At 54.0% G+C, this 14,616-nt stretch overlaps 1 protein-coding gene across 2 annotated transcripts; it reads left to right on the forward strand.

Moving 5' to 3' along the window:
• The first annotated feature begins 5,949 nt into the window (after positions 1–5,949).
• Positions 5,950–13,317, forward strand: KRT8 (keratin 8). 2 transcript variants are annotated; one of them, XM_047742575.1, is made up of 9 exons: positions 5,950–6,394; positions 9,067–9,275; positions 9,886–9,946; positions 10,402–10,497; positions 11,056–11,220; positions 11,474–11,599; positions 12,187–12,407; positions 12,540–12,598; positions 12,885–13,317. In XM_047742575.1, the coding sequence occupies exons 1-9, from the start codon at positions 6,053–6,055 to the stop codon at positions 13,073–13,075; spliced, it is 1,470 nt and encodes a 489-aa protein (XP_047598531.1). In that variant the 5' UTR covers positions 5,950–6,052; the 3' UTR covers positions 13,076–13,317. The 2 variants fall into 2 exon arrangements, with proteins under 2 accessions (XP_047598531.1, XP_047598532.1); XM_047742576.1 differs by having other exon boundaries at positions 5,951–6,394; positions 12,540–12,589.
• Positions 13,318–14,616: the final 1,299 nt, after the last annotated feature.

Genomic DNA, 14,616 nt, shown 5'->3' on the forward strand with positions numbered 1-14,616 from the left:
GAAAGGGTAAGAGCAAGAGAGATCACAGAGGGAGAGGGAGAAGCAGACACCCTGCTGAGCAGGGAGCCTGATGGGGGTTTGGTCCCAGGACCTGGAGATCATGACCTGAGCCCAAATCAAGAGCTGGACACTTAATGGATTGAACCATCCAGGCACCCCTGTAAGGCCTTTTTTTTGTACGATGTAAATATCCTTATTAAAGTATTTGACTAAAGGGCATTACACATCTGTCTCTCCCAACATACAGTGGAGGTCATTAGAGACCCAGTTCTCTCTAGCACGTGCCCAGTATATAGTTAGCCACCAATGCACTGAATTAGTGATGAAGGACTCTTAACGATCACTGTTCAATCGAGACCTTCAGGATACACCTTGCCTTGGCCAAAGGAGGCTCTCACTTGTACATAACTGGTGCGAAAGGAACCAAAAAGCTATCTCCCCAGACTTTTTAGGCTGGTGCCTGATAAGCAAATGAATAGATGAATGAATAAATGGGTGAAATAAAGACCTTGGGTCCCTGCCCCCACTCCCTACCTTGGTCCTCAGGTTGCCTGGCAGGAAATTCAGAACAACAGACCTCTGGACAATAGTTCCATTGCCAAGCAGCCCAGGCTGGGATAGTTCTCAGGGCCAGAGGGTGGGGGTGGGCGTGGGGGCAGGAGCTGAGCCTCAGGTCCTGCTTTCTCTCCTCTCTCTTGCACTCCAGTCTGGTTACCTGAACCCACAATTTAGGGAAACTTTTTTTTTTTTACCTGCAGCGGAGCTGTGGGAGGGCCTGTGTGACTCCTTCCCTAGGATTCCTCCAGGGACTCATCCCCTCTGAGAAGCATTCTCCTGTGACGCCCCACCTTCCATGTCCCATTACTCAGGTTCCCCACAGTGCTGTCCTCATGGCCAAGAGCAGGCCCCTGTCAGGGCTTCTCTTAGCTTCTGTCTGTTTCCTTGGCCAGCACCATGGAATGTCAACCTCTGAGGACTGGTCACTCTGTTTTCCTTCTTGAGGGGCAGGCATGTGATCCGCTGAAGACAGGGATGTTATCCATCGAAGGAGGGATCCTGCAGTGATCTGAGTTTGGGCTTTGAGCTATTTTCTCGGGGGAGAGAAGAGTGTATTCCTGGAGGTCTTGCTGGTGGAAACAGAGCTTAAGTCTTGTGTTCAGCCTTGGCTCAGTGGAGGAAGCTTTCAAAAAATTCGGATGGATAACAGCCTGGATGATTTTGGTGTGCAAGCTCTGGACTGACCCTGAGTAAAAGGTAAAGAGTCCAACTTGATCCCTCCCACCTCGTCTTGACAGCTCACCCAATGGATGGCCTCTTCCAGTTAGATAGATGTGGAGATGAGGGTGTGAGGATGTGAAAGTGGGCAGGAGACCTCATCATCTCCAGGCTGTTGGGTGGGGAGTGCAGAATGAATGGTCCCAAGATGTGCCACTTTGGCAGGTGGATGATTTTGAGCTGAAAACAATCGAGGCCCAAAAGACTTGGAAGGAAACTTTGACACCCCCCTAACTGCCTAAAGAACTTAGATAGAGGACCTACTCCAGGAAGGGAGCTATCACCACAGATTACTGTATGAACTGGGGGTGGTAGACAGGGAGGAGTTTAGCAAAGTCTGTTAAAATTCCTCTTGGTGTCCCATTGTTTCCTTATGGCCCAGCAAACATTTGTTTACCAAATATTTACTCTTTTTCACCTTCCTGTGAATTGCTTTCCATCCCCCTTAAAAGTCCCAGACCCCTACAGCCTCCTCCTTAATTCAGGATGACATATACACCTCATTTTGCCCAACTGTCTTTGGAATCTCTCATGTTTATGAGGATTCCCCGTACGTAATTAAATTTGATTTCTCTTGTTAATGTGTCTGATGTCAATTTAGTTCTTAGACCTGTCAGAAGAATTTCGAAGCATAAAGGCAAATATTTCTTCTTGGACAAGAATTTGTGTCTCTTTTCCTCCATGATGAAGCTGACCTCACTGTCCTTTTCCCCATACTTGTTCTAATAACTTCTTCTTCTTCTTCTTTTTCCCCTTCCCCTCCTTCTCCTTCTCCTTCTTCTTTTTTTTTTTAAGGTAGTCTCCACACCCAGGGAGAAGTATGATGTGGGGCTCAAACTCACAACCCTGAGATCAAGACCTGAGCTGAGATCAAGTGTGGAGCCACCCAGGAGTCCCATTGTTCTAATAACTTCTAATCACATGTCCTATCAAAATTGAAGTTTCTTTCTTTTTTAATTTTTAAAGAAGATTTATTTATTTATTTGACACAGAGAGTGGGATAGTGAGAGAAAGAGCACAAGCAGCGGGAGCCGCAAGCAGGGGGGCAGAGGGAGAGGGAGAAGCAGGCCCCCTGCTGAGAAAGTACCCAATATGGGGCTCCATCCCAGGACCTGGGATCATGACCTGAGCCGAAGGCAGGCGTCAGACTGAGCCACTCAGGCACCCCAAAATCAAAGTTTCAATTCAGAGAATGTTCGTGGACATCTAATCTATGTGGAAAGCTCTGTGGTGGTGGGACATGGACCAAAGGCTCCCAGAGTGGCGAGGATTTGAGAGTTCTAGTCCAAACCCTTATTTGACCTAGGAATCCTTCCACTGCGAGCCTGGTGGACAGTCTGTAAATAAGCCTTTGTCTCCATATTTCTCAGGACAGGAGTTTGCCGCCCCTCTAGGCAGTCCATTCCCATTCTGGCAGGCTTTAATTATCAGGCTTTAATCATCAGAGCCATTGATCAAGAAGAAAAAGAGTCACCGTTTATTGAACATTGACTGTGAACAGTTTTGGCCTTGAGGTACACAGCACAAGAATCAACAATCGAATCACCTTTATTATTCATGATGTGGCTTACTGATGGGTGTTCCCAACACCTGTGGCTTCCTACTGGAACTAATCGTTCCTGCTGCCCAGGTGCTAAACTCGGCTACCAGCAGTAAGATTTCAAGTAAGATCTCAGTGCTTTGGGAACACTGCCCTGGTACTGATGTAGAGGCAGGGAACTTCTTTGCCTTTGGCATCTAAACAACCCACCCCACCCCGCATCCCCCCCCCCATCTCCTTATCTCTATGCTGGCCTACAGTTGTATATGTGGCTAATTTATGCTTTTGTGGCTTTTCTGGGTAACAGTTTTATTGACCTATAATTCACACACCACACAGTTCTGTTGTGAGTGTGGTATCTTGCCATCTGTCCTGATCACCGAAAAGAGCTCTCTTAGGACCCTCTTTCCGGATGGTTTCGAGCTACGTGATGATAGCCCTGCCCTGCACCCCCCCACCTCTGCCCCCCCGGCCTGACACAGGTGCCCAGGGCTCTGGGTCATTCTTCGAGATGCCATCTGACTCCTCTTTCGTCCTCTGGAAAGGCAGACTGGGCCAGAGTCATCTGGCTCTTCCGGTCACACAGTCATAGCAAACACTTTCCCTTTTGTTGGGCTGACCGCAGTGGCCAGAGTCAGCCTAACAAGGAGCTGTGCCTGTGGCTGCCCCAGGCTGGTTTTCTCTTCCCTCATCACTTGGCCCTAGTGCCAGGGGCCTTTCCCTTCTGCCTCCACCCCGGAATCCCAGGCAGGGGTGTTGGAGAGGGCAGCTCAGCTTCTTCTGCTTTGAGACTGGCTTGGGGCATCAGGGGAGGGGTTGGCTGGTTGTCTGGGCAACAGGGAGCTGACAAACGAGGGGCACACACTTCTACCCCAGATAGTTCTGGGCTGCTTCAGCAGAAAGCTCCCCTAACGCTGAGATCTGGGCCAGCTCTGCAGCCTGAAAACCACAGGGGTCCTTGTGGCCCCCTTTGTCCTCACTTTAAACAAAGGATACTCTTGGAACCAGGGAACCAGGCAGGCAGGTGGGGGCAGAGGGGCTGAGATTTCAGGACTGGCCCTGGGTTGTTATTTTGTGCTTAGGACTTCAGGTACCATCTGTCCCCGCCTCCGCTGTCCTCTCCCTTCCCCCTCCTCCAATCTGCCTTGGTCCACCAGACTACAGTATGGGGGAGGGGAAGGAGTGGGGGAGCTGGTGTTCTCCCTCCCCAGGGCTGCCGTACCTGTCTGACCAGCCCCTCCCTTTCTCTTTCCTGCTCTCTGTCCCAGGTTTGGCGGTGGGCCCACGCGCCCTCCCTTTGGTCTCTGGAAGAAGTCTCTTCACCTTGCTAGTGCGGGTGTTTGTTGGGGAGGGGGCGGCATGCGTTCAGTTCCCTCCTTTGAAATTAAGTATTGTTTGAAGGGCCTGGGAGAGGGCCTGGTGCAAACAGGTACAAACTGGATTTCCCCTGCTCCGTTCAGCCAATCAGAGGAGGCCAGAAGTCTGGGGAAAGTGGGGAGGAGGAAAGAGGGGAAGAGAGAAAGGAATGTGGGCTCTGTGTCCCCTCTGGGAATCTCTGCTTTGTGTCTGGGGGAAGGGACAAGTGCTTTCTTGTGTGTGTGTGTTCGGTCTGAGTGGAACTCTTCCGTGTGTGTGTGTGTGTGTGTGTGTGTGTCTTTTGGATTTATGTCTGTCCCCAGAGAGAGGGGCTTCTGGTTCTTCCTGTCCCTCTGAGTAGCTGTCAATGTGTCTGTCCTTCTGGAAGCATGAGTGTGTCTGCTGAAGGCTGGGGAGGAAGCTATCTGCCCTCCTGGCAGGTGGGCAGTCACGGTCATCCCCTGCCCTGGGCTGGGGGCTGTGTGCTGTGTGTCCCTCTCCTCCAAGGGACTCCAGCTGGTTGTCATCCAGTCCTCAATTCATGCCCTGTGGGATCTTTCCGAGAATCTAGCCCCAGTCATTAGCTAAATGCCGCTGGAATCTCTGCCTCCAGGGCCCAGCTCTTGCAGTACACCCACAGCCTGCCCCACCCAGCCCGCCCAGGCCTGGGGTGCTGTGCACAGCTCCCCATTCTCCAGACTTCTGCAGGTGCGTGCCCTGCTCCAACCTGCCGTCTGACTCATTCTGATAATGGGTTCAGGGAAACAGGTGCAGGGACTCTTCCTCCATCTCCTCTGGCCTGGGAGAAGAAAGAGGGTCCAGGTGGCTCCAGCTTGATTTAACATCAGTGCCCTCCCCCACTCCCCACCCCACACTGTGCTGCCTCCTTTTCCTGCCTCCTTTCCCCATGATTCACCCACCAGGTGCCATGGGAACAACTCCGGCAAGGGCAATAACAGCAGCTTCCCTTTCTGCTGAACTCCCCCATCTTTCTCTCTTTAGCCCTTGTTTTTCATTCTCTGTGCCCCAGAGTAAGGCCTACAGGGTCCCAGTAAATTCTAGGATCTTGGGAGGGGAGGAAGGCACTAGGTGGTGTCCAGGAAACATGCTCTGTTGCACGTTTCTTGCACCCACAGACCCAGAGGGAAGACAGCCAGCGTGTGTGAGTGTGTGTGTGAGTGTGTGCGTGTGCATTCATTCATTCCTCAATTACTCACCCAGTGCCTCTTTGCACTGCACCAGATACGGAGAAGAGAATACAGCCATAACTGAGGGGAGACTAGGCAGATGGTTGGCTTCAGGTTCAAGGATCTGGAACCTAGATGCCCTGTCCTCCAGCCTCGGCAGAATTTCATAATCACTAAGTGGAGAGAAGAACATGAGCTGGTGTCTTTGGGGTGTTGGCTTCTCTGGGATCCCTTTCCTGCTGTGTTTCCCAGTCCTTGCATTTTTTCCCCAAGGAGAGAAGGAGACCAGAGAGAGAAGTAGGGCCGCAGTGGCTGGGTGACCCCAACCAAGGCTCTTTGTTACAGCAGGCTCCCTCCAGGCCAGACGTTCTCTCCCCCTTTTTACACTTCCGGAATGCCCCCGCCCCCTCAAGCTGGGCAGTGCTAGCTAGAGTGGGCTCTTGGGTGGGAGCAGCTCTCTGCTGCCCCCACCTGAGTCCAGCCTGTAGGTGGCAGGTGTCGGGTTAGGCCCAGCCCCCTCAGGGCCTAGCCACTCAGGTACCCGTTGGATCCTCCCCTTGGGCTGGGCTCTCTTTTATAAAGGGCCAACCCTGGGGTATTGTTCCTACCTAGAAGCAGCTTCTCGGCCCCTTGTAGAACCTCTGTCAGGTTCAGCCTACTCGCCTCTACTCCAGCCTCCACTGCGGCCTCCACCATGTCCGTCAGGGTGACCCAGAAATCCTACAAGGTGTCCACCTCCGGCCCCCGGGCCTTCAGCAGCCGCTCCTACACCAGCGGGCCTGGCTCCTCCATCAGCTCGTCCGCCTTCTCTCGGGTGGGCGGCAGCTTCCGAGGGGGGCTGAACAGCAGCATGAGTGTGGTCGGGGCCTACGGCGGCGGGGCCGGGGGTATGGGGCGCATCACGGCCGTCTCAGTGAACCAGAGCCTGCTGAACCCCGTTAAGCTGGAAGTGGATCCCAACTTCCAAGCTGTGCGCACCCAGGAGAAGGAGCAGATCAAGACCCTTAACAACAAATTTGCCTCCTTCATCGACAAGGTGAGGGCTCCCCACTCCGCGTGGCGGGCAGTGCCTGGGGCTGGGGGTCCCGACCTGTGTCTTGGTCGCTCTGTCTGTGGGCACTTCTCCAGCTCCCCACCGGCGACCTGCTGGCCCCACCCACCGTGGCCGCACTCTCCCTTCCAGCTATGACTCAGTCCTCCCTTGCCCTTTGGTTTAGCCCCGGGCGGCGAGGGGGAGAGGGGCCGGGCAGCCCCTGGTTCTAAACCTTGAGGCTTCCTCCACGCATCACACCCCTACCCGAGTTCTGACCCGTCTGTGAAGCTTTCAGCCTGGAAGAGTTCGAGCTGCTCACCTGAGGGGTGGGACGGGGGTGTGGGAGCCCTGCTCCAGGTTAACCCTTCTCCCTGGCCCTGCCCCAAGGGCTCCCCAAAGGTGACCCTCTGCTTTCTTTTCTTTTTTTTTTCTTTAATTTAAAAAGGGTTTGATAGGACTGTGGAATAAGGAAGCGGGTGACTTGACTCAGAGAGCAAATATTGATTGAGGCCTTTGGCATTCCAGGCCCCGAGTGTGGGGGCATCGGGATGAGTCACGACCTGGCCCCCCGCCCTAGGAACCCGGGGTGGGCGGGGCCGGGCGTGGCAGAGACTCGCCCTCGGTCTTGGGGTGAGGGGCTGAGGCCCTCGGTCTTGAGGAGGCGCTCCCCTCCCTGGGGCAGCTCTTAGCTTCTGGGGGGCGGGGTCAGGGTGAGGGGGGCGCCAGGAGCTGGCTTCAGGAAAGCCCATCCAGGATTCAAAGTCTGAGGGCGTTGGACACCCCGCCCAGGTTTCTTGTCCCGTTCTAGCCCAGAGTTTATGGCCTCAAATAAGGCGTCTGTCCGCCAACGCCCCTCTCCCCTACATGGCCCTTGGCCCCCTTTCACTCTCCCCTATCCTGGCTCCGCCCCAGCCTGGCTCCACTTTTCCGAGGCCAGGCTCCGAGCCAGGCTCCGAGTCATGCTCCGAGCCGGGTTTTGCAGCCTCGATGGTTGCTGCCTCCGGGGCCCCGGGGCCTCTGCGCTCTGGAGGATTGGGCCCCTCCCTGCTGACTGGCTCCTGGAGGCATTGTGGGAAGGGAAGGAGGCAAATCCTGGGGCAGAGTAGCGCCCTTAGGAATTGGGAGTCCCCTAGGGAATGGGCAGGCCCCTGGTTAGGGAGGGCTTGCGGGCTCCTTGACAGAAGGCACCCTCGACTGTTTTGTTAGCTCTGGGGTCCTCACAGTGGGTAGTGAAGGGCAGGCTCTGAGTCGGAATTCCTGGTTCACCGTGCTGTGCCCTTTCCTTTGATGGGGTTCCCTTGCTAAATCTGATTTCATCTATAAAATGGGCATGATAATCCCTAAATCAAAGAGGTTTTGCCTATTCAAACGTATAATGTATGTAAAGAGCTTAGCAGTGCTTGGCCCATATTAAGCAGCCCAAAAAGTTGGGCTTTAAGTTGGGCCATTAAGGCTGTCAAAAATCGTTTACTTTTTATAATTTTGGGGCAGAATGACTTGGGGAAGAAAAGGATTTATAGAGAAGAATTTGTTGGATTTAGATCATCCCCTTCAGACTGCTTTCTCTTTTAAGTCCCCTCAATTTAAAAAAAGCCACGTCTTTGGGTCGGTTAAGGACCACGCATTCCTGCCCTTGGAACCTGTCTATTATTCTTTTAAAAATTTCCTTTCTGGGTCACCCGGCTGGCTCAGTTGGTGGAGCACGTAACTCCTGATCTCTGGGTTGTTAGTTTAAGCCCCATGTTGGCTGTAGAGATTACTTAAAGAATACAATCCAAAAATCAATCAATCCTTTCTAACATGCCTTAGTTCCATGCTAAAATCTGGATTCCTTGAGCCCAAGGAACCTCTTTGTGCTGAGGGCAGGAGGAGAGGGCTGTGGATTCAGGGGTGGAGTGGGGGAGGGGGAGACCTCTGCCTGCCTGGAGGAGAATCTCAGGGAGTGCAGTGGGGAGGGGGGTGTTTGGTTTGCACCCAGATCTGCCTAGTCTCTTGCCTCTTGTCTGGCTGAAAGTGACATCTGCCCAGAGAGGCTCCTGAAAGGGCCTGCCTGGGCTTCTCTAGGCTACCGCAAGGTTGAGACCCGGCTCAGAGAGGGGAAGCAACTCAGTGTCGCTCAGCAAGGGTTAGCTAGTTGCAGCCTTTGGATAGAACCTAGGTCTTCTGGCCAGTGCTCTCCGGGCCGAAGGGCTGCAGTTTCTCTGTAATCTGTAGGAGTGCCTCGAAGCCACTCCATATAATAATAATGATGATGATGATACTATTTGATACGAGCAATTAAATGTCTTTTTCAATCTCATATAAAGTATAAATCGAAACTTGGCTCTTCTTACTGATTTGTAATATACAGTCGAAGTAAATAAGACCTGTTTGTTCTGCAAATACCATTTCAACATAACTCTCCTGGCCCCCCGTCCCTTCCTCCCATTCACTTGCTTGTCGTCCCTCTAACCCCCCGCCCCAGCTCTTGGGGGACATGGCTCCCTAATCTACTCACTATGGTGTCTTTTTCAGGCCACTGGGGATTCCTCCCAGAGCAGTTAACCAGCTCTCTGGGCTCTGGAGACATCCCTGGAAGTGAGCTAGAGGAAAAGACAGTGTTGGTTCCCCCCAAGACCCCTCCCCTGCCTCGTGGACCCGATGTGGACCTTCTTGCTCTTCCTTCCCTTATGCAGGTGAGGCACCTGGAGCAGCAGAACAAAGTTCTGGAGACCAAGTGGAGCCTCCTACAGCAGCAGAAGACCTCACGCAGCAACATAGACAACATGTTCGAGAGCTACATCAGCAACCTCCGGCGGCAGCTGGACACCCTGGGCCAGGAGAAGCTGAAGCTGGAGGTGGAGCTTGGCAACATGCAGGGGCTGGTGGAGGACTTCAAGAATAAGTGAGCCGCCCTCCTTCCTCCCGCCCCCTACCCGCTGGAAGTTCGCCAGCCCTGCCTAAGACCCCGTGGCCCCGTGCCTGATGGGCCGTGCAGTCCTGTATAATTCGGGTGATCAGAGGACCAGGTTTTCTAGGACAGTCTCGCTTTGTGTCTGTTGTCCAGGTGTAATTGTGAATAGCGCCCACCCCCCTCTCAATCTGAGAACTGCCCGGGTTTGGATAACAGATTATATGTTAATACGTCCATGGTAAACCCAAGGTGGGAAAGGCCTCTGTTGTGTACTTACAGGCCTGGCCCTGCTCCAGCATACCCCATAAAGTTCTGCCTGAGGTCTCGTGTCAGTCCCCGCTGCTGATCCTCTTCCTGTGCCTGATCCCATGTGTTTTCGTGGTCTCAGAGAGGTTTCTGGCTACAGGCTTCATCGCTGACTGACCACAACCAGTGGTTGTGGGGTGGGGAGAGAGTGCTGGTTGAGGCAGAAGGACGAGACCTGCCCTTGTATCCTGCATCTTCATGAACTGAATTTTCTAGATATCCTTGCCTCCCCAAATACATAGGACAAACTTACCTTTTGCCTTCATCCTCTGATTTTAAGTCTGTTTCTCACCAGATATGAGGAAGAGATCAAAGAGCGTGCAGACATGGAGAATGAATTTGTCCTCATCAAGAAGGTGAGGGAGCCCCCCATCCACCAGATGCAGGAGATGGGGCTTAGAGACTAGGACTAAGGCTTTCTGGGTTCGGTCCCTAAATGTGTCCAAGTAATGGGATATTTGGCTATCTCCTAGGTATTCAGCATAGAAAAACTGACAGGGATGGGGTAGTTAGGTGCGTTTGGACAGAACTCTGGACATTGATGTTGGGACATGGTTAAGAAAGGAGCAGAATTGGAGGTGTGGCCGCAGAAGGCTTCCTGGAGTGGGAGGAGAAGGAGGAGGAGGGCTGCAGGAGAGGGAGGTAAAGGGGTTGGGTGGGGATACAGGTGTGATGGGGCAGAGGTTGGAGGACCAGGCTACAGAGGTGGGAAAGTCATTTAGTTAGAAGGTTCTATGTCTGGGCCACTGGCTTCCCCTGGTTGCTGTCCTATGTGGGCGCTCAGCTCAGACTCCCTTTCCCTGCCACCCAGGATGTGGACGAAGCTTACATGAACAAGGTAGAACTTGAGTCCCGCCTGGAAGGGCTGACCGACGAGATCAACTTCTTAAGGCAGCTGTATGAAGAGGTATGTTCTTGGGGCCTGAAGACTGAGGGCCCCCCACCCCATCAGGCTCCTCCCTACCCCCGGCACGTCCACAGACAGGTTCTTACCACTGAATAATTAAAATTATCGATATAACCAAACATGGCTGTTCTATACATTTTGTCCCCCGTTTCATAGATGAGAAAAACAGGCTTGGGAATGAAATAGCTTGTCCAAGGTGGTCATCACAGAGTGGTGACCCAGCTGTAATTTGAACCTGGTTTGTTCCCAGAGCCTTTGTTCGGAATCTTTGGGCTTTGTAGCAAGCTTTTTAGGGGCTCATATGTTGGCAGCTGACTGGGGAAGGGTTCTGCCCCTTGGGTCACTCACCTGGAGCCAGGTGGCCTTTTGTCCTTGCTGACTTTTATCTGTACATCCCTCCAGGTTTCAGGCCTTTGACCCATCTTCCCAGCTCTAGCTCCCATCTTCTCTCCTCTGCTGACCTCCCTGTCTTGTCCCTAAGGAAGTCCCTCTGCCAAAGGGGGCTCCTTGTGTGCAAGGACAGGGCCTCATACCCCCTTTGCCATCCCCCAACCCCAGGAGATCCGTGAGCTGCAGTCCCAGATCTCGGACACGTCTGTGGTCCTATCCATGGACAACAGCCGCTCCCTGGACCTGGACGGCATCATCGCCGAGGTCAAGGCCCAGTATGAGGACATCGCCAACCGTAGCCGGGCTGAGGCTGAGACCATGTACCAGATCAAGGTGAAGAGCAGGGTCACAGGCTGGCCCTCCGCTCTGGCTGGTTCTGTGCCCTAGTACTTGAGGTGGGAACAGGATTTCAAACTCTCCTGCCTGATGTGAGCTGGGCCCACTGCGTGGGTGCTGGGGAGAGAGGGATGTCCGTGTGCCTGGAGGTCTGGGAAAAGGGCTGGCAGGGGTGTGTATGTATGTGTGTGGGGGGAAGGGGAGGTGAGCTGAGCGGGGCACTTGTGTCACTCCTGCCTCACACCCACAGTACGAGGAGCTGCAGACATTGGCTGGGAAGCATGGGGATGACCTCCGTCGCACGAAGACGGAGATATCTGAGGTGAATCGGAGCATCAGCCGACTCCAGGCTGAGATCGAGGCCCTCAAAAACCAGGTATTGCTGGGCTGGGGGTGGGAGAGGATCCTTGGACATGTCTGCTCTTGGGTGAGAGCAGACAAGGCAACAAGGAGTGAGGAGGCTGGGGTCAGGAGAAAGGAATGCTAGACCAGACTTTCAGCTTCTCAGACTGCCCCCTGGGTGGGGGAACGGTGCTGAGCAGGTCCTTGGGGCTGTGACGGGCCAGAGAGGGGTGGGACAGATAGCTTAGGCTCTAGGATGGAACCTTTGGTTCCCTTGAGCCTGCTTTATTTTATCTCTTATATATCAGGGTAAGGTCAGGTTCTGCTGCTTTAAAGCAGTCTCGAAAGCGGAGATGTGGTCCAGTTAGTTAGGCTGGGGATGATGCCTCATGGGGTCCCAGGTGAGAAGTTTATGCAAGGAAGTGCCTGGGAGCTGCTCAGGTTTCCCTGTCCTGCTTCTGAAGCCCAGGGTAGCATTTTCTTTGAGCTAGGTGGAGTTGCTTAGTCTAGGTCAGGGAGAGGCTCTGGTTCCCAATAGAGAGGGGAGGAGTAGGGTGGGTGCAGGGGGAGGAGGCAACCAGACTCTGCTCTACCTGCTGACCTGTCCCCCTGCCTGCACAGAGGGCTGCCCTGGAGGCTGCCATTGCCGATGCTGAGCAGCGCGGGGAGCTGGCCATTAAGGACGCCAATGGCAAGGTGGCCGAGCTGGAGGCCGCCCTGCAGCGAGCCAAGCAGGACATGGCCCGGCAGCTGCGCGAGTACCAGGAGCTCATGAACGTCAAGTTGGCCCTGGACATCGAGATCGCCACCTACCGCAAGCTGCTGGAGGGCGAGGAGAGCCGGTGCGTAATGGGGTCTTTGACCAGTGCTCTAGCCCTGGGACCTGGGGTGGGCAGGGGTGGGAATTGAGTCCTGTTGTCCTGGGACAAGGGCCTGGAGTTGGTTCTGATGTCCCATGTATCCTCTGGGTACAGGCTGGAGTCTGGGATGCAGAACATGAGTATCCATACTAAGACGACCAGCGGCTTCTCAGGTGAGTGTCTCGGCCTGGGGGTGGATGCAGGAGGGCGGGGCCTTTTTACAACGCTCCTGGTCATTTCCCTCTTGTACAGGTGAGCAAGATGGGGCCCAGTTAGAGGTCTTGTCCAAGGTCACATAACTAATTCAAAGCTCTCGGTTTTCCCCACCCATCCTAAATCATGAGCCAGGGTGAATTCCCCAGCCCTGGGAACCATGTAGCAGATGGTAGGGAATGGGGACATGGAGCCTGATGTGTGCTTGACCTTCTGTGCCCATTTGGCTGTTCTGTCTCTGACCAGGTGGCCTGAGCTCGACCTATGGGGGCCTCCCAAGCCCTGGCCTCAACTATGGCCTGAGCTCCTTTCAGTCCAGCTTTGGCTCCTCCGGGTCCTTCAACCGTGGCAGCTCCTCCAAGGCTGTGGTGGTGAAGAAGATTGAGACCCGTGACGGGAAGCTGGTGTCCGAGTCCTCTGATGTCCTGTCCAAGTGAACAACCACCATGGTCCCATCCAGCCTCCCCGCTCTCGTGGCTGCCATAGAGCCTTTGAGGGAAGGAGCTGTGTAGGGGAGCATTGGGAACAGGAGACCCACCTAAGACTCACTCAGCCCCAGTCCTCAGCCTGCCCCTGGGGGGAGTCTGCTGCCCTGGGGACCCCCTCTTGTCCATGCCTCCAACTAAAAGCCAATTTGAGTGTCTTGTCCCAAATAAAGCCTCAGCCGGCTCTGCCCATCCCACTTGCTGTGTGCAGCCCTTGGCCATGGGGTGAGGGAAAGGAGGTCAGGAGGCCTCTCCTGGGACTCAGAAGCTGGGGTGGGGGATGGCTAGAACATGGAGAGGGGCACTGGGAAGGAAAGTCTGGCCTTCTCCAGGCTGTTCCCAGAGAGACCTCTTTGCTGAAAAACAAAAAACAAAAAACCAAAAACCACATGACACCTTGGGCATGAATGTGCTCTTCAACACCCCATTTCATTTTATCTGTGCAACAAACACTTTGAGGCAGGCAGGCGGGTTTTAGATACTATTAGCAGGAGAGAGTTCAATTTCCTTTCTGCAGACCTCCCAGGACTGCTTGCACATAGGGCGGAGTAATTGGCCCAGCGGGAAAGGAAGCTCTGGAGTTTGTACTCTGCCCTTCCCCAGCCTCTCCTCGTCAGTCAGGCACATGGCCTTTCCTTGGTGGCCACAGATGTCTTCTTACTGTCGTAATTCCTTTGCATTGGGGGACCAAGGAGTCCCAGGTTTCCTTCCCCTGCCGAAGCCCAGAGTCCATTCATAGCAATTGGACGTGTCCCACCCACGGTTTCTAGAAGCCAAGATCGCACAGGACTTGGCATTGATAAGTGAGCTCTTCCCAGCTCCCCTGATGGTTGCATCCATCTGACACCAGTCCTTGCCATTCCTTTGCCACCCTTTTACATGCAGTGTTAACATTATTTTTAAGATTTATTTATTTGAGAGAGAGAGAGTGCAAGCTGGAGTAGGAGGGGCAGAGGGAGAGGAAGAGAGAATCTCCAGTGGCCATACCGAGTATGGAACCCCAAGCAGGGCTCGATCACGACCCTGAGCTCCTGACCTGAGCTGAAACCAAGAGTTGGACGCTTCACCTACTGCACCAGCCAGGCGCTCCCACACGCAGTGTTTGTATTATACATACAGCTGAGTGAGTGAAGGGTGTGTGCCTTCTGTGTTTGCATGTGGAGGGCATGCCGTGTTGGTAGGGGTGTGTATATGTTCTGTGAAGTGTGTAAAGGGGTTTGCCCATCTTTGCGGAAACTGCAGCCTCCAGGGTCTAGGGCAGGGCCAGAAGTTGAGGACACACCTGGGTGGGTCAGGGCACCTCTGGCCCCTGGTCCCACCATCCCCCTAGCCCCCACTGCCACCCGGGGGGTTCCAGGCAGACATGCTGACCCCTTAGCTCCGGAGGAAGTGAGGACAAGCCCTTACTTAGTTCTGACTTTCTGAAGCACAAGGAGAATAAAAACCATGCAGAGAGTACAATTGTGGGGACAGTGGGGGCAGGAAACTCAAGT

The sequence above is a fragment of the Lutra lutra genome, chromosome 8 (assembly GCF_902655055.1).
Source record: "Lutra lutra chromosome 8, mLutLut1.2, whole genome shotgun sequence".
Taxonomy (NCBI): domain Eukaryota; kingdom Metazoa; phylum Chordata; class Mammalia; order Carnivora; family Mustelidae; genus Lutra; species Lutra lutra.